Genomic DNA, 18,855 nt, shown 5'->3' on the forward strand with positions numbered 1-18,855 from the left:
CTTTGCGTGTGTTTTGACGGGTACCACCTGCGAGGCAGCACACGCCCACCTCACGAACACCATGGAAATCAGTTTTTCGCTTTTATTTATAAGAAATGGATCATGTACATGACATTATATCGTGTAGATATATGTAAGTGTATAAGATACAAAGTATATATATATATATATATTAATATATACAAGCGGGGAAATAACTCTGCTTCATATACAGGGGTGTCAATGTTATTAAAGATAACAACATACTAGTTAAAATAACAACATGATATTTGATGATTCAGCTGATCAATGCTTTTTTTCAAAACATAATCATTGACAAAACAAAACTGTAGATTCAGCGACAAGCACAGAAAAGGGGTAGTGTAATAACTCATTTAATTATCTCAATATCGGATCTGACCACCATTTGCGCTGATACAGGCAAGGCAGCGGCGAATATAATATCGACTCAGCAGCTGCACCAACAAAATATGGTTGTCGATGGTGCCACAAGAGGACGAACGGACCATGACATTTTATGTGCGTTGCTCTGCTATAGATAACATATCCAAAGAGATGATATTGTGTTTCGATGAACATCAGCATGTCCAACAACTTCAGTCTGCGCCATTCCTAGTGACATCATGGCAACGACACGAAGACTGTGGTGTTCAGAACGTCGCTGATTTATATCTGGTATATCAGGACTTTGTGGTTTAATTGTTATTTACATTGTATGTTTACATGCCTGTAAGGAAATCCTTATATAGTTTTTGAACTTCCAATTTTATAGCTGTGGTGAATAAAACCCCAATATACATGTGATTTATACAATGGCACCATTACGAACAAAGTATAATCTTTGTGTGATGAACCAGTGTTAGTCGTTGTAAGGTTGTCCAGTGTTTTCGGTGACGAATGCTGTAAAACTTATATGATGCTTTTGTGGAGTCAAAGGAACAATCCTTACAACTTGCACTGTTCTGTTTTCTTCCTACCATGACGCCAAACACCCAGATTCATTCCCCACGCGGGTACAGCATGTGAAGTGTATTTCAAGACAAAGTCTCCCCAGAATATTGATAGAAACGGCGTAAAGCTATATTCACTTACTCATTCTCTCACTCACTCCCTGTCCCGTATCATGAAAGCTGTTGTGTGCAGACATTTTGTAAGTGAGAGAGTGAGTTTAGTTTTACGCCGCTTTTAGGAATATTCCAGCAATATAACGGTGGGGGACACAGAAGTGGGCTTCACATACGAGCGAACGCTTATCCACTAGGCTACCTCCATCACCCAGACGGTTTGTAAAGATATAGATAGTTATGTTGTTTAAGAGTGGTCTATAATTAATTTCGGTGTGTATGAAGATATTAAGGCTGAAGTTGTATTCCGTCACGTTCATCACCTGATGAAACACTGTCTGACAAGAAACAGAAATTTAGAACGGACACGTTTGCTGCTGAGAATGGATTAATGTGAACGTTTTGTGTATTCTGGATGTGGGTTTGGGGTACACTAATGCAAGATAAACCGTTGGTGACAGGGCGGATGGATTTCCCGACGGAATACATGACAGTGTGGCACATGAGGGATATCATTTGTTAAGTAGAGCGGTACCTGTAGTAAAATATGTAAAGCGATCGAAATTAGCTATCTATTTGAAACCACTTGGATTATTGTTGGGATGTGCGCAATATAAAGATACTTTCATGTGAAGATACCGTCCCTGTTTCACGTAAGGTTGGACACTGGGAAAGCACCCTAAAGTAGTTCTGTATCTCTCCGCTCCGTTGACAAGGTCATCACGTGATATCGGCAAATGAACGACAGTGTTCAGCTGGGCGTGGTCATCCGCTGTGTGTGTAGGTATACCTCTATACAGATCCACCTTGTGGTTGATGCAAAATGTGGAAATCTCATCTGTTTCAGAAATCATCCCCCGATGTTGTTTTCGTTTTCAGGAAAAATATAACGATAAAACCTGAAAAGAATAGATGTACAGGTTACAACTCACACTTGAAGACCTTTTAGCCATAACGAATCATTGTATAATTAGAACGTAATAACCTTTACTGTTTAAGGTTTATTGTGGAGATGACGCAAAAATATACAGTGAGTGAGTGAGAGTAGTTTTACGCCTCTTTTAGCAATGGCGTAACCACCCGGCTACCCAACCGCCCCAATTATACATTGAACTGAAGGGAGTTAACTTTATGTTTTAAATACACAATGTCGTTTAGAAAGTGGTCAAATGTTACATATTTGAGATTACACTTTCTCAGTGAAGTACAGATTCCAGTACTTTTGTTGTTGTTGTTTTGTTTTTTCTCAACCCAGACTCTCAGAGTCGGGCACCTAATCTCCAGCACACAAAGTCAGCGATCTAACCCACTCAGCCACCTCGGCTTCCACAAAAAACTGGAAGTATGACTTGGAACGGTGTTGGCAGATACTATTTCCGTATGCAATTCAAATTGTCGACGTCTTACCGGCTGCAGTGAAACCAGTGGACAGGAAGAACAGGCCATGCCAACCAATGGAATCTTTGAGGATTTGCCCGAGGAAGGCACTGGTAGCACCAGTAATGATCTGATGTGACATCAAGCCAAATTAGTAGAAACACTGATCACGATGAAGTTTTACAACTTCACCTGATGAAGTTTTTCAACTATTGAATAAAGAACAAATCTTACAACTAGATGTATCGGCGCCTAGCATTACCATATTACGACAGGGTAAGGAAGTGTGTACTTTTCAGATTCACACAGATGAGTGAATTACGAACTCCATCCAACTTTCTTGTAGGAACTGTTCAATAATAACACTGGTTGGTGTATAAAGCCAATGCCAGAAGAACATGCATCTATAAAATCCATCCGCATTCATGCAGGCATTAAAAGATACAAAATCCAGGAATGAGCATTGTTTGACTTTAATCATGGGGGCTTCTTGTTGATCAGAAACAGAGAATTAAATCTTTTCAGGCATCTGTCAGAATCAACTCTTGCCTTGGGGTACTGTGGATCTATTGTGTCAAGAAACTATGTGATCTTCTTTACAAGGGCTACAAAACATTATTAATAATTGGTTTATTCAATAAAGGGGCCACAGACCCATTATACAGTTACATAAGTCATATCATGAAAGTTGAAATCTGGAGCGCCATAACACTGTACAAGGTCAATAAACATACACTTAATGGGTTGTGCCAGTTTTGTTAAGGTAATTGTTACGTTGTTTGAATGCAAGGAAAACTTCGCTAAACGATTTAAAATACCTGAATTACAAAACATTAATAGTATGCAGGGAACAGTGTACCAGTCCATACATTGTCTTACCTGGGATGTGAAAAGAAGGCCAAAGTTGACGCCGACATACGTGTTCCCATACATCCGGGCTATTGCAGGTGGCATGATGGAGAAGACGCCGGAGAAGGCAAAGAAGATGAGGCACACCCAGACGAAGAACATCGCCCTGTCAGTGTATTCACACCCCAGGAACGAGGCAATGAGGCAGGCGAATGCAATATAGATACACCGGGCTGCAATCTGAGGAAAGAGGCCATGAGCAGACCATGCGATAATATATGCGACAGAAATGGATAAAGACAGACTAAAGGTAATGCCATTCGAGTTTGTTTGCTTGTTGTTTAACGCCGCACTCAGATTCTAGTACTTCATTTAGAAAGTGTAATCCCAAATATAACATATACTCTTCACAAAAAGTTAAGCAACACAAATTTCTTAGTCTCATTACATGTTCATTTATTGAAATTGCAAATCATGGAATGATGCCATAGAAAGGTGAAACATATGTACACACGATTACCAAAATGAAATGAAATGGTATTGAGCAATAATAGACTTACAAATCACCAAAAGCATGTACCCGCGAAACAGTCGTGAAAAATGTGCTGCACTGATGGAACAAAATGTTAACATTAAGGTTCAAGTCAGTTTTGGACAGTGAAACAGTGTTCAGTAACGCGAATGACCACCATGAGCACAAATGCAAGCTTCTACGCATTTACTAAATGGGCCGTTAAAGTTGCTGTTGTGGAATGTTCTGCCATTATCTCTGTAACGCCTGCTTAAAGTCATCCAGAGTCTGGGGGTGAACATGGAGACCGTAAACACGACTTAAGGTAATGTCCCAAGCATGTTCAATGGGATTCAGATCAAGTGACATTGCAGGCCAGTCCATATGTGTGATGATCTAAACAACATCGTTAACAACTCTTTCGCGGGCATTATCATCCATGGACGGGCATTATCATCCATAAAAATGAAGTTAGGGCCCGCTTGTTGTGCCAGAGGAATGATTACAGGTAGGTTTACACCGATCAGGGTGCATGTGTGAAGAGTGGAGTACATTCATGCCACACATTTTGCATGTTGTTTCTGAGGTTGTTGTGTTCGGGTGATGTTGTCAATGTTATCAGATAAATCAATTTGACAGTCGCTAAAGGTTATATATTCTTTGAATATTTACCTTTCAGTAACATGTCGGCAAAGATCGCTGTCGAGATTGATAAAGATATACCACTGGACAAACTTGTTGCTTAAGATTTTGTGAGGAGTATATGTTACATTATACATCGCTTTCAAATTAGTTGAGTTCGCCCATTTCCTATTAACTTTATATGAATAGTTCCTTAGAGAATTAGTTCAAAATTGCGTTTTAACATTACACTGTCACTAACACAAAATGAGTAGTGATAGTAGTTAGTAGTAGTGGTAGTAGGAGTAGTACATGTAGTGGTAGTAGAGGTAGTCGTGTTAGTGGTAGTAGAATTAATAGTAGTAGAAGTCGTAGTTGTAGTAGTAGTGGTTGTAGAAGTGGTAGTTGTAGTAGTGGTAGTAGAGGTAGTCGTGTTAGTGGTAGTAGAAGTAATAGTAGTAGAAGTAGTAGTAGTAGTAGTTAGTAGAAGTAGTGGTTGTAGTAGTAGTGGTGGTGGAAGTAGAAATGGTAGTTGTAGTAGAGGTAGTAGAAGTAGTAGTATCGGTAGTAGTAGTAGTAGTAGTAGTGGTAGTAGTCGAGGTAGTAGTGGTAGTAGTAGTAGTAGTAGTAGTAGTAATGGTGGTGGTGGAGGTAGTAGTAGTAGTAGTAGTAGTAGTAGTAGTAGTAGTAGTAGTAGTAGTAGTAGTAGTAGTAGTAGTAGTAGTGGTGGTGGTGGTGGTGGTGGTGGTGGTGGTAGTTGTAGTAGTAGTAGTACCTTAAAGGAGAAGCGATCCATGATGAATCCCCAGAAAATGCTGCCTCCTGCATTGAAAACTGAAGACACAGACCCAACAGTTGCCAGATAGTGGTCATCAGAAATGAATGTCTGTCCGTAATTCTGGAAAAGAGAATATGATTTGTATCACTTTGAACGATATAACACAAGACGGAATTATCAACACTTCAAGGTCTATGACGTTATACCCTTTCGTCATGCAATAAATGTACCTTATATTGTGAAGAAACAAATACAATCCCTTCTCCGCCAAACAGGAATATAAGCCACAGGAGGTAGAAGTTCTTGGACTTGAGGACCCTCTGTGGTGGAACATCTCCAGCAGCGCCACTGTCCAGAAATATTGAGAGAGTTACACAGTAACGCTGGGTCAGTAGTATTCTAGTCACATCTATTAAACAATGGGGATACTTAACGATTGTTGATCAATTTCCATAAATGATATTCGAATTAATTCGGTTGTTATAACTGTACCTTACATATTAAAATAAGCAAATAGCAGAAAACGGTTTCAGGACTGTCAGTCTGGTTTAGCACACAATCACCTCAGGGTCGTTGCCCTGTCTACGCGCAGTCCATAGTCTCACAGTCCCCAGGGATGGATACAGCTTTTTGAGAAGGGGGTGGGGTGGTGGTTGCACACTATTGAGAAAAGGAGGGGTGCACACTTCAATGTCACCCACGTTTCAATGGTCATTTAACAAACTTTCAGCACCAAAGGGGGAGGGGGTTCACACCCCTGCACCCCCCTCTGGATCCGCCAATGGTCCCTGAACCACATTATTTTCCCTTCCGTACAGCCCTCTCTGCAATGCTAAAGTCCTAAATGAAGGAAGTCTATATTTCCCCAGGGTCAGAATCTCCCAACTTACGAGGCCCCTTTTCAAATTAAATGAAATTATTTCTTTCCACCAAAATTATACACATTTAGAGACTGAGCAACAGTCTGTCCATAAAGGGACTGCTACTTTAAGGAAGATTAGGCTTTTCTGTTCCAAGCCACCCGTGAAGGTCGGGTTTAGAACTGGCTTTCATGAAATGCTCGTTGTAAGAGGCAACTAACGGCATAGGGTGGTCAGGTTCATTGACATGGTTGACTCCCAACTGCGGGATCGATGCACATGATGTCAATCCCTTGATTGCCTGGTCAAGACTCTTATTTGCAATCCGCTGTGATATGACAGCGATATTGCTGAGTGCATGCGGTAAGTAACAACAAACAAGTCCACTATTCGAACCCACCAAGAACTTTACAGTTATGAATACTCCCCAACACTGCAGTGCTCTGCTTAACCAAATCGACCAATTGAAGGGCTGTATGGAGAACAAAGCATAACGGACTTTTGAAATGGTTCGTTTGCAACTCCCCGGTGTTTTCGGTTTGGTAGATTCTGACGCCATAGTGCAGCTCTGAGGAGTGTCCTCGAATAGGTAAAGGGCGGGAATCATGTCCACACTGTTAATCGCCGTCGTTATTATTATAAAATTATTTTCGATGAGTTTATAGAACAATTATGTTGGTGCTGCTTCACAGTGAATCTGGGGCGGTGAGGTAGCCAAGCGGTTAAAGCGTCCGCTCGTCACGCTGAAGGCCCGGGTTCGATTCCCCACATGGGTACAATGTGTGAAGTCCATTTCTGGAGTCCCCCTTATTGCTGGAATAAGAGTGGCGTAAAACTAAACTCACTCACTCACTTTCTTTCGTTTTTCCTCAATATGTTTGAACTCGCGGAACGCGGATATTGCTAAGTGCGGCTTAAAACCATACTCATTCACACAGTGAATCTGATGTATTGTCGTAACATATTTGCCATCGTTTCACGTAACCATTGTGAACACGACTCATCTGTTGTGTGACAGACACGCCTGTCCCGGCTTAGCTGTTCATGTAAAGGGTAATAACCTGTTCAACAGCAAAACACACTGGGTTACAGGTGTCACGTCTTTGTATGAGGACCCTACAGTATACGCCAAAGGCAGGTGTATCACTGAGACCGGTTTGAAGTAGGTCTCTCTACATATAGAATATGTTTATACATGCTAGGGGCGTTATGTAAGAAGGGTTACAATAGAGCAGGGTGTTAGTGGTTACGGCTGCTGTGAATGGTGGTGACTTTACGCACGACAATGTTCAACCGTGCGCATGGTTGTAGGATCGCATAAACACTGCTTGAGGTCAGAGTGACATGTCATCCACTTGTCAAGAGCCGGGACAACGGGGTAAACCTGTAGTACAACAACGCATGGTTGTAGGATGGCATAAACACTGCGTGAGGTCAGAGTGACATGTCATTCACTTGTCAAGAGCCGGGACAACATATGCTCAACTGGATTGGGTACATGGTACGTACTTGTCAATGTAGTACGTTTGGTTAGTGTATATACTTGAACAATGATAACCCTGGGATATAAATTGCAACTACAGAATGTACGGGGGGACATAAATATGTATCAACAAGGAAACAAATCAACAGTGAGCCCCCGAATTGTACAATTAACATACTATTTCGGCAGTGAAAGCAAATATGGTACACTGAACAGATCAGTTAAGGATTGAAACCCTACACTGTACTGTAAACAGATCAATTAGGGATTGAAACCCTACACTGTACTGTAAACAGATCAATTAAGTATTGAAACCCTACACTGTACTGTAAACAGATCAATTAAGTATTGAAACCCTACACTGTACTCTAAACAGATAAATTAAGGATTGAAACCCTACACTGTACTGTAAACAGATCAATTAAGGATTGAAACCCTACACTGTACTGTAAACAGATCAATTAAGTATTGAAACCCTACACTGTACTGTAAACAGATCAATTAAGGATTGAAACCCTACACTGTACTGTAAACAGATCAATTAAGTATTGAAACCCTACACTGTACTGTAAACAGATCAATTAAGTATTGAAACCCTACACTGTACTGTAAACAGATCAATTAAGGATTGAAACCCTACACTGTACTGTAAACAGATCAATTAAGGATTGAAACCCTACACTGTACTGTAAACAGATCAATTAAGGATTGAAACCCTACACTGTACTGTAAACAGATCAATTAAGTATTGAAACCCTACACTGTACTGTAAACAGATCAACTCAGCAGTGAAACCTACACTGTACTGTAAACAGATCAATTAAGTATTGAAACCCTACACTGTACTGTAAACAGATCAATTAAGTATTGAAACCCTACACTGTACTGTAAACAGATCAACTCAGCAGTGAAACCCTACACTGTACTGTAAACAGATCAATTAAGTATTGAAACCCTACACTGTACTGTAAACAGATCAATTAAGTATTGAAACCCTACACTGTACTGTAAACAGATCAACTCAGCAGTGAAACCACGAATTGTACATTGAACCGATCCATTCAGGAGTGAAGTCCCCAATTGTACAATACATTGTATGCAGATCAGTTTAGCAATCAACAGATCAAATCAGCAGTGAAACCCCAGTGAAAACTGAACAAGAAATGGTTGTCTATGTGGATACAGGAAAATAGTATATGAAACTGATTTGAAGAAGCGTGAGATTTGTGTGTTTAAAAATAATAAGAAACGTGTACACCACAGAATAAATTCTCAGTTATCCGCCGAAACAAACTCCATTCAGGATGAAGGGACAGTGAAAGTTATGTGAACCGACAACTGAAAATCAGTGATGACACCAGCTATACGTGAATATTGTAAGCAAGTCTTGCCCCCCCCCCCCCTCGACCGCCCCCCCCGACGTGATTGTTTGATGCCGTGTGGCAGTATTTCTGCCATGTGACGTCTGTATACATCCAGCCAATTAAGTGATAGATTATATGTGTTAAATGTTTTTGTTGAAACTAAAAGCGATGATCAAATCTGAATTTTATTGGCTTCAGAGTAAACTCACTCAGTGTCTTTGGCTTGACCAACAGCGGGTTCAGAAGTTGACTTTGTCATCTCCACGTCGCCAGAGAATCCTTCGTTGATGTTACACATTTCATCCGCAGTTTTGTAGCTTCTTACTTCGACCTCACCCTTAAACAATAGATGTTGTTTAACGAATGGTCAATCAACAGTTTTGTTTAAATATTTAACAAGTGAAAGGTTGGTGATGGGTGTGTTTGGTTCTTGTGTACCTTCGAAGGGGTGGTGGGGTGGGGGTAGCATAATGGTTAAAGCGTCCGATCGTCGCGCTGAAGACCATGGTTCGATTCCCACATGGGCCAACGTATGAAGCCCGTTTCTGTCCCCGCTGTGATATTGCTGGAATATTGCAAAAAGCGGCATAAAACCTCACTCACTCTACCTTCGAACTCATCAATATTCCAGCCATGTGACTGCGTCTGTAAATATGGAATTTCTACCTGACAATCCATGACTGACATCATTGCCGCATTTAGCATTGTCGGCAATATCAGGGGACACGAAAATGTACACGTTGTACCTATGTCGGGGATCGAAACCGGGACTTTAGCGAGGCGCGCGAACCATTCGGCTACCCCACCGCCCCAGTGTTACATGAGCTGAAGATAATGTTTCTCTGTTCCCCGTGAAGATCCGGGTAAAAACTGATCTTCATCAACCCATACCTGTAGTAATAGGCGACTAAGGGAATCGTGTGATCAGGCTAACTGACTTGGTTGACACATGTCATCGTATTCCACTTACCTCGATCGCTCTTGCCCCCATGGGCCTTAGTATGGTGATCTACCTTCAGTTGTTGGCGATCTATAGCCCATTTTTACATTGTATTGTCTTCATTGGAATATTTTAGCTTTGTTTGCTAGTTTTATATTTTCATATCTGTGATTATCTAGTATTTTTACTGTCCTTCGTCGGCAGGTTTTTATAATATCTATATATATATTCTATTTCTTACTGTCAAATGTTCTCGTCACGATATGGCTGAAATATTGCCGATGTGACGTTAAATAATAACTCACTCACTCACTCACTCGCTCTTGATCACCGGATTGTCAGGTCCAAACTCGATTACTTACACACCGCCGTCATATAGCAGGAATATTGCTGGGTCCGGCGTTAAACAAAAAAACATCAAGAACAAGAAAAACCAAACTGTTGCTATGTACCTGAGCCTCCCCAGGAGGGTCAACCAACAGCAGACAGGATAGTAGCTGTACCACGGCATATGTTCCCCCGAGCACCAGGAAGCAGTAGGGGACCCGGTCTAACACCACATCCTGGGAGAAGTAGCTGAAGAGAAGGTACACGCTGTAATCACAGATCTGTCATTGGTACAAAACATCGTCTATATGTCGTGACACGCACTACGCTATGGGAGACATGCGCCTATAATGCATAGGTGTTTATAATGGTGTCACGCAGTGCGTGAATTGGGAGAGAGTTATAGTTACATGTTTTTTAATTTTATTGATAAACATTAGAGAATAAAATAGAGAGCCTTTAACCATCTCAAAAAGATTTTAGCGCTTTGTAATGAATACATATAAATATATACATTCTTAACCATGATCATGATGGTGGTGGTGTAATTACTGATGGTGATGATGATGATGAGATGATGATGATGATGATAGTGGTGGTGGTGATGATGATCATCCTCATGATCGTGTTTGTGATGATGATGATGATGGTGATGATGATGATGATGATGATAGTGGTGGTGGTGATGGTGGTGGTGATGATGATGACGATGATAGTGGTGGTGGTGATGATGATCATCATCCTCATGATCGTGTTTGTGATGATGATGATGATGATGGTGATGATGATGATGATGAAAGTGGTGGTGGTGATGATGATTATCATCCTCATGATCGTGTTTGTGATGATGATGGTGATGATGATGGTGATGACAGTGGTGGTGGTGATGATGATTATCATCCTCATGATCGTGTTTGTGATGATGATGATAGTGATGATGATGATAATGGTGGTGGTGATGATGACGATGATGATAGTGGTGGTGGTGATGATGAATATCATCCTCATGATCGTGTTTGTGATGATGATGATGATGATGATGATGATGGTGGTGATGATGAGGATAGTGGTGGTGGTGATGATGATTATCATCCTCATGATCGTGTTTGTGATGATGATGGTGATGATGATGGTGATGACAGTGGTGGTGGTGATGATAATTATCATCCTCATGATCGTGTTTGTGATGATGATGATGATGATGATAGTGATGATGATGATGGTGGTGGTGATGATGATGACGATGATAGTGGTGGTGGTGATGATGATTATCATCCTCATGATCGTGTTTGTGATGATGATGATGATAGTGATGATGATGACGATGATGATAGTGGTGGTGGTGATGATGATTATCATCCTCATGATCGTGTTTGTGATGATTATGATGGTGATGATGATGATGATGATAGTGGTGATGGTGATGATGATTATGACGACTACGACGATGATGAGAACGACAGACAGCAGTAGCTATATCAGCACATGTTTCTCACTTCTCTCCATCACCATTGTTATCGGGGCTGTAGTTTTCTGGGTTGACATAGGCAGTGATCACCTGGTTGAACACCAGAGCCCCAGCTCCGAACCCTGCAATGATGGAACCGCTCACAAGTCCCCTCCAGTTCGGCAACCACTGACAACATAATACATCCAGGTGAGGTCGTGTTGGGTCAGGTGGAATCGGGTGAGAAGTGAGGTAGGGTCGTGTTAGGTGAGGTGAACTGGGGTGGGAAGGCGTGGGTGAGGCGAAGTGAGGTGAGTGGAAAAGGGATTAACGTCGTTGTCAAGATTATTGCACTACAATAATCTATAGATTTAGACCTGTGATGGTCCGGGTTAGAAAACTGGCCTTCAGTAACCCATGCTTGTCGTAAGAGGCGACTGACGGGATCAGGTGGTCAGGCTCGCTAATTGGTTGACACATGTCATCGGTTCACTGGATTGTCTGGTCCAGACTCGATTATTTTACAGACCGCCGCCATATAGCTGGAATATTGCTGAGTGCGGCGTAAAACTAAACTCACTCACTAACTCATATAGATTTAATGTTCTTTCTGACAGGGTGACAATAAGTCTCCTTTTTTAACGTCTTTTTCAAGGCGGTGGACCTCCCACCACCAAAACTATGTCCCATAACTCGATCTAGTACTGCCTGATCATAACGTGTACAAGGAATACTGTTGGTGAACGGGCAACACACGGTCGGGTCGCACATAACGATGGTTAGTACGAAGCGATCTGCACCAAAATATTTTAAGATTATTTACGTTTGTTTTCAATAATTTATCTTAGCATCATGAATTGTATTTGATCAGCTGCGTACACTTACACTTCAACTTCGCGATGGTTCATCTGAGATTGTGAATAGACGTATGATATTGGACCAACCTTCATGGCGCAGCCTAATGGTATAGGGTACGCTATCCCTGTACCCATGCCGAACATGACGCCGTACGTGAAGACTGTAGCTATGTAGGAACTCTGGATCGCGAAGTAGGAGAGCATCACTCCCAGACTGCAAGGGTGAACAGGAGGGGGTATATATTACCGTTAACACCTCAGTGACGTTTGTGTGATCCTTCATCTTCATTCAGTATTAGAGTGTTACGTGTTATCCATTACTTGTTGCTGTTTATGATTTATTTAATGGTTTATGCATACACTTCTATGTGTAAGTATATGTTGTATACTTCCTATTTCGTGGTTGTAATCGGGGCGGTGGGCTAGCCTAGTGATTAAAGTGATCTCTCGCCAAGCCGAAGGCATGGGATCAAGTCTCCACCTGTATACAACGTGTTAAGACCATTTCTGGTGTCCATTGCAGGTATGTTGCTAAAACGGCGTAAAACCCAATTCACTCACTCACTCTTGGTTCTAATCACCAGCTTGATGAGGAGGTAAAAATCCACATCGAAACATCGGCGATTGCGAAGTTGCTGTACATACAAGTCTTGCTTTGATCATATTTACCAACTTTTAGAATGTCCTTAAACCACCATTGCAATATTTTCACTGGCACAAACTATTCCATGTAAAACTAAAAACATAAACGACGATCGCAAGTCTTATGCAGCTACAGTGTAGAAACAGGTGAGTGAGTGAGTGAGTGAGAGAGTGAGTGAGTGAGTGAGTGAAAGTTGCTTTACGCCTCATCAGCAATTTTACAGCTATTCGCGACAAGTATATACAGGTAACGACATTTCATGTTGGTTTATATTCCCATTATTTTATTGACCTCATGGTCCATGATCCAATGAGCGTGGTTATTCTGGGTCCGAGCTTCCTCTCGAGCAGCCCTCCGGCGAACATCGTGATCCCTTGGCCTATCATCATACACGCCTGTATCCATATCCCATCTACATAGCGGAGATCACTTGGGGAGGACCGTCGCCTTATGTACGATATTATATAAGGACTGAAGTTGCCTGGAATCAGAAATACAAAATATTGTGTCCCTAATTCTTCGATTTTATATGATGAGGAGAAAAATGAAAGAGATGGCGACCAGATTTGTATTGAGATGTTTAATACACAAATATGTTCGTACGCTAATATGATATCGTTTGAAGTTATGTGGGCTGAGAAGACATAAAAAACATATATATTACAAAAATAGCCTAAGCATTAAATAAGGTTGTAAAGGATCTTAAAGAAACAACTGTAATGGCATCGGGCGTTTACATTCATGGATGATCCTACTCTATTCTACCTAGCTACTAGAGTACACGTGAAGATTCGGGTTAGAATTGCAACCCGTGCTTGTCGTAACAGGCAACTAACGGGATCGGGTGGTCAGGCTAGCTGAGTTGGTTGACCCGTTGTGCACACGTGAAGATTCGGGTTAGAATTGCAACCCGTGCTTGTCGTAACAGGCAACTAACGGGATCGGGTGGTCAGGCTAGCTGAGTTGGATGCTCATGCTGTTGATCACTGGATTGTCAGGCCTAGAGTCGATTATTTACAGACCGCCACCATATAGCTGGACTATTGCTGAGTGCGGCGTTAAACAACAAACAAACCAAAAAGCCTAATTGCCATTGTGTGTTGTGGGTGATGAATGTGTATCCCCGAACAAGTGACATTTATGTGAGACCATAAATCCAGTAACATGCTCATACATGGGCCGTATATCATTGAACATGTGTTACCTGTTGTTCGTGACACCCAGCAGGTATGCATGTGTACATACATCTAGGTCACAGACACTGATAACTGAACTAGGATATTCAATATAGCGATTTAAAAAACATATGTCTGTTTACATGGTGGTGCGTGGTTCTGTTTCTAGAGCTCATGTCACAAATCAGGTAAGTTAAGCAACGTTGGACGCGGATAGTCCTTATATGGGCGACCGTGTTTGGCAGCTTGACTTCTGAGAGTTTCTAGGACTTGAGTCCTGCCCCGCAACGAAGCACACGTGATACATGTGGTCTCACCTCAGGCAAGTGAGTTTGTTCTAAACTGCCTCTGTTCGCCCAGCGGAAAATGGTTGCCCGGTGGGATAAGTTATGTGACTATTAACCTTCTTGCGCTTGGGTTATCCGGGGTAATAATAATTAGTTTGTGCGCTTTGAGCAGGATAAGAAAAATGGAAAGCCGGGATATTCTTCTTCTTATTATTATAAAAGAATATTTTTCTTTGTACTCACCGTATGAATATAGCGTGCCAAGTGTGAGGTGTATTAAACACCCTGCAACAATAATAACACATCCTCGCAGGCTACACTGTCTTTTCCGAACTATGGTGGCGGGGTTGTTGCTTGGCTCGACAAACACGCCTTGGTTGTTTACTCCAACGTCCGCGCTGCTTTCTTCCAGCACGTGCACTGTACTGTCCTCCCTGACGTCCGCGTCTTTTTCTTTAATTGTCTGCATATCGGTAAAGGTTTTCATATCAGTATGACTTAATGCATCACTTCTTTTTTCTTCCACCGACATTTTATCTTACGGGGTGGAACGTTGTTTACACTCGGTCTGGTGACAGAACAGGCAGCTGACGGAGTAGGATTATGTTTGACAAATGTACCACCGTGCTATTTATACCATCACGTAGTGTTGTGGCTATATTTTTATTCGTTGTGGTTGACACGTATGAACAATCCGCGCAGCTTCGATGGTTTGTGTATGTATGTACTTGGCTTGTGAATACATACAGCGTCTTTTCAAACCTGTTGGTCAGGCCGAGTTTGAGTGAGGTCGTTAATTGATATTGTTACAGTTTATTCTAGTGTTGTCGGCAGCACAAGCGACGATCGTACATTCATGGTATACTGACACACTATAAACACGCCATTGTTGTCCAGGTCCATTCTTGAAAATGTCAACCTTTGCAACAACCACGAACTACCCCCACCACACACAACCATTCATACGCTTTCACGCAGCTAGCTACACACACTCGAAAAGCTACTCTCACACAGAGCTAAATACATTCCCTACATTTATTCCCTTACACAAAGCCACACACAACTACTCTCACACACAGAGCTACTATCTCACACAGCTACTCTTTCAACCCATACACACAGCTCTTCACACACAGACACTCTCACACACAGTTATTCACACACAACTACTCTCTCTCTCACATACACACAACTATTCACACACACAGCTACTCACACACATAGCTACTCTCACATATACACACAACTACTCTCACATACAGCTAGTCTCGCACACACAGCTGCTCTCTCACACAGCTACACACAGCTACTCTCTCACAGGTTTTCTCTCTCTCAAACACAGCTACTCACACAGTTACTCTAACACACCAGCTACTGTCTCGCGCACACAGCTTCTTTCTCACACAGCTACTCTCTCACACAGTAACTTTCTCACACACAGCTGCTCTCTCACAAACAGAGCTGCTCTCTCACACAGCTACTCTCTCACACACATAGCTTCTCCCTCACACACAGCTACTATCTCTCACACAGCTACTCTCTCACACAACTACTCACACACAGCTACTCGCACACACGGCTACTCTCACACACTGCTACTCTCACATACATCTACTTTCTCACACAGCTACTTTCACTCATAGTTACTCTCTCACACACAGCTACACACAGCTATTCACACACAGAGCTACTCTCTCTCACACAGCTACATTCACGTGCAAAAGAAACATCCCCAAAATATAAATTGTATTATATTTGCTGGATATGGCCAAAAACATGAAAAACTGTTCGGAACACATTGCCCAAACACACAAATGTATGACACGCCAAGGAAATGCACGTGTTGCATGCCAGAAGCGGGAAAATTGATTTATTCAGGGTGATTTCCTGCATCGGCAGGAAATCACCCGTATTGAGATTGGTTATAAAACACGTTGGAAACTGTTCTTTGCAATCACAATCATATGAAAAACCAGCAGAACATGCCTCGATTAACAGCAGAAAAGATAGAAAGAGCGATTGGCATGCTGGGGACAACTCACGACCATGTTGGAAGAATCCTGGGTTGTGCAAAAAGAACGATTGGGACATTGGTCACACGTTACAGACAAGCTGGCCGGACAGCACATAAGCCGAGGAGCGATCGACCGGAAGTCACTACCCCACAAGAGGACCGTTATATACGGACGCTTAATTTAATCAACAGATTCCTCGCCGTGACGTCATCATCGGTGCTTAGCCTCGGTCATCGCGTCACAAGGTGGACAGTGTCCAGGCGACGTCAACATGGAAATCAGAGCCTATAGACCGTTGAGGGGGCATGACCTTACCGCCGGAATATCGACGGCGAAGATTGGTTTTTGCCAGAATCAGTGGCAGCAACGGAACCGGCAACGGGTCCTTTTCAGCGTCGAGAGTAGGTTCCATTTGAACAGAACTGAAGACTGAAGACGTGTCTACCACCGGCGTGGGGAACGGACGGCACGTTGTTGCGTTCAGAAAACGGAACCATATGGTAGAGGGAGCGTGACGGTTTGGGGTGGCATGTGGGAACACCAAGACCGACCTTGTTATCATCGATGCCAGCTTGACAGCCCGTTGGTATATTGATGACGTTCTGTGGCCCCATGCCCTGCCTTTCTTCCCGCAATATCCAGGAACCTTGTTTCAAGAAGACAATAGAACACCTCACACCGCTTTTGCCAGAACGGCCTTTCTCAACGTCAACAACGTGCCCGTCCAGCCTTGGCCAAGAAGATACCCTGACATGCCTCCGACAGAGCACTTGTTGGGCCATCTTGGACGTCGGATTCTACAGCTTCCACACCCTCCACTGACGAGAAATGCACTGGTTGAGGCACAAGAGACAGAAATGCGTCGGCTCCCCAGTCACGTGATCAGGAGACTTACACACTCGGCCCGACGACGTGTTCTGACGAGCACCGGTGTAAGGGGTGGACATGCGCGGTATCTGCCTTCCCATTTCAACCTCTGTTTTGTCATTTGTTGTTTGGGCTTGCGCTCGAATACTGGACAATCGACCCCATGTGACAGCATTCCCTGTACCACTGTTAGGTTTACCACGTTCTCTTTCTTTATGTCAGACATGCTTTACATACACCTTCGTAATGCATATTAAACGTTCATATCTATTCGTGTTTGTGCTTGTGTTGTTTGGTAGTTGAAAAATACTTGGGGACGTTTCTTTTGCACATGAGTGTACTCTCGCTCTCACAGTGTAAAGTTCATCAAACAAACGTACCAAATGTCGTTTCTTGTGTTGTGGCTGGTGTTGTCCGTGCTGGGCGTGTGGTGTGACTTCAGGATCGACATTCATATTGGCTGGTGGCTGAACATTGTGTCAACAATTAAAACGTTCAGCATTTTACGTGCGCCTCGTTATACTCATATTCAGTAGAGCGCAATCGCATTCCGTATATAAACCAATCTAAAAGGTCAACTACACCAGTTTGTCTGTCTTGGTATTTTGGCGAAGTTCACAACAGTGGCTTTGTGTGCCCCTATATGGGGGTTGGTTTTTGTTCTGGGTTGACGACCGACCCTGGGATGACGTTATAATTGTTGGGGGTAGGGTATAGATCCTTGTCGTACCAGTAGACGATAGTATTTTTATTATCCATGTGGGAAAGAGGACACAGGGTAGTATGTTTCCTGTAAGTCCCTACAGCTAGGGAGGTTATTACACCTTTTGGTGAACGTTGATTGGCTGTTTCAGAAAATAAACGATTTCATTGTTTAAAAACATGATGCCGGAACTACTTCAATCATTCTACACTCAAACACAATGTCGCAAATGGTAATACAATACGTCTGCTAGAAATCAGGTGAAGCCTAGGAAGTCAACGTTATGGGTGACGTCATACCTTGGTGACGTCACGAACCATGCTTGCTCTGTTGTTGCTGTAAACAAACATGGCACCTTCCCTATCTCCATTAATAGTGAATGACAAAGTGAAGGTTGATGGCAGCATATTGGGAAGAGTTGTAGATATTGTTCAGTCACTGAACACGTTCAATGTATACTAGCCACATAAAGAAACTGTGCATTGTCAAAATATTATCCCGGTTGATAAGTACGATAACAATGTCAAAGGTACATATAAACTTTAATGGAGGGATCATGAGACCATAACAAGTCGGGAGAATTTCAAGGAAGGCTTGTGGGATGTCACACCAGATTCTCTCAAGTTCTGTTGCAAGGTCAAGGACGTTATCTGGCGGATGAGGAAGACGGCGTAGACGTCGATCCAT

The 18,855-nt window shown here is 42.4% G+C and overlaps 1 protein-coding gene across 1 annotated transcript; it reads right to left on the minus strand.

Annotated features, from left to right (window-relative positions):
- Positions 1 to 68: 68 nt before the first annotated feature.
- LOC124283387 (L-lactate transporter-like) lies at positions 69 to 15,212 on the minus strand. Its single transcript, XM_046719438.1, has 11 exons — positions 14,827 to 15,212; positions 13,413 to 13,602; positions 12,566 to 12,692; positions 11,671 to 11,810; positions 10,300 to 10,423; positions 9,117 to 9,244; positions 5,431 to 5,548; positions 5,198 to 5,320; positions 3,321 to 3,530; positions 2,472 to 2,571; positions 69 to 1,963 (listed from the first exon to the last, which is right to left on the minus strand). The coding sequence occupies exons 1-11, from the start codon at positions 15,113 to 15,115 to the stop codon at positions 1,908 to 1,910; spliced, it is 1,605 nt and encodes a 534-aa protein (XP_046575394.1). The 5' UTR covers positions 15,116 to 15,212; the 3' UTR covers positions 69 to 1,907.
- Between the last annotated feature and the right edge of the window lie 3,643 nt (positions 15,213 to 18,855).

Source organism: Haliotis rubra, unplaced genomic scaffold (assembly GCF_003918875.1).
Source record: "Haliotis rubra isolate DU_JTF1 unplaced genomic scaffold, ASM391887v1 Scf314, whole genome shotgun sequence".
Taxonomy (NCBI): domain Eukaryota; kingdom Metazoa; phylum Mollusca; class Gastropoda; order Lepetellida; family Haliotidae; genus Haliotis; species Haliotis rubra.

Bases quoted from the DNA above. Each gene is read 5' to 3' on its own strand.
- LOC124283387 (XM_046719438.1), bottom strand. From the start codon at position 15,115: ATGTCGGTGGAAGAAAAAAGAAGTGATGCATTAAGTCATACTGATATG. The intron at 13,603-14,826 runs GTGAGTACAAAG...TTCTGATTCCAG, and splicing joins TGGCACGCTATATTCATACG to GCAACTTCAGTCCTTATATA. The intron at 1,964-2,471 runs GTAAGACGTCGA...TATTCTTTTCAG, and splicing joins CACTGGTTTCACTGCAGCCG to GTTTTATCGTTATATTTTTC.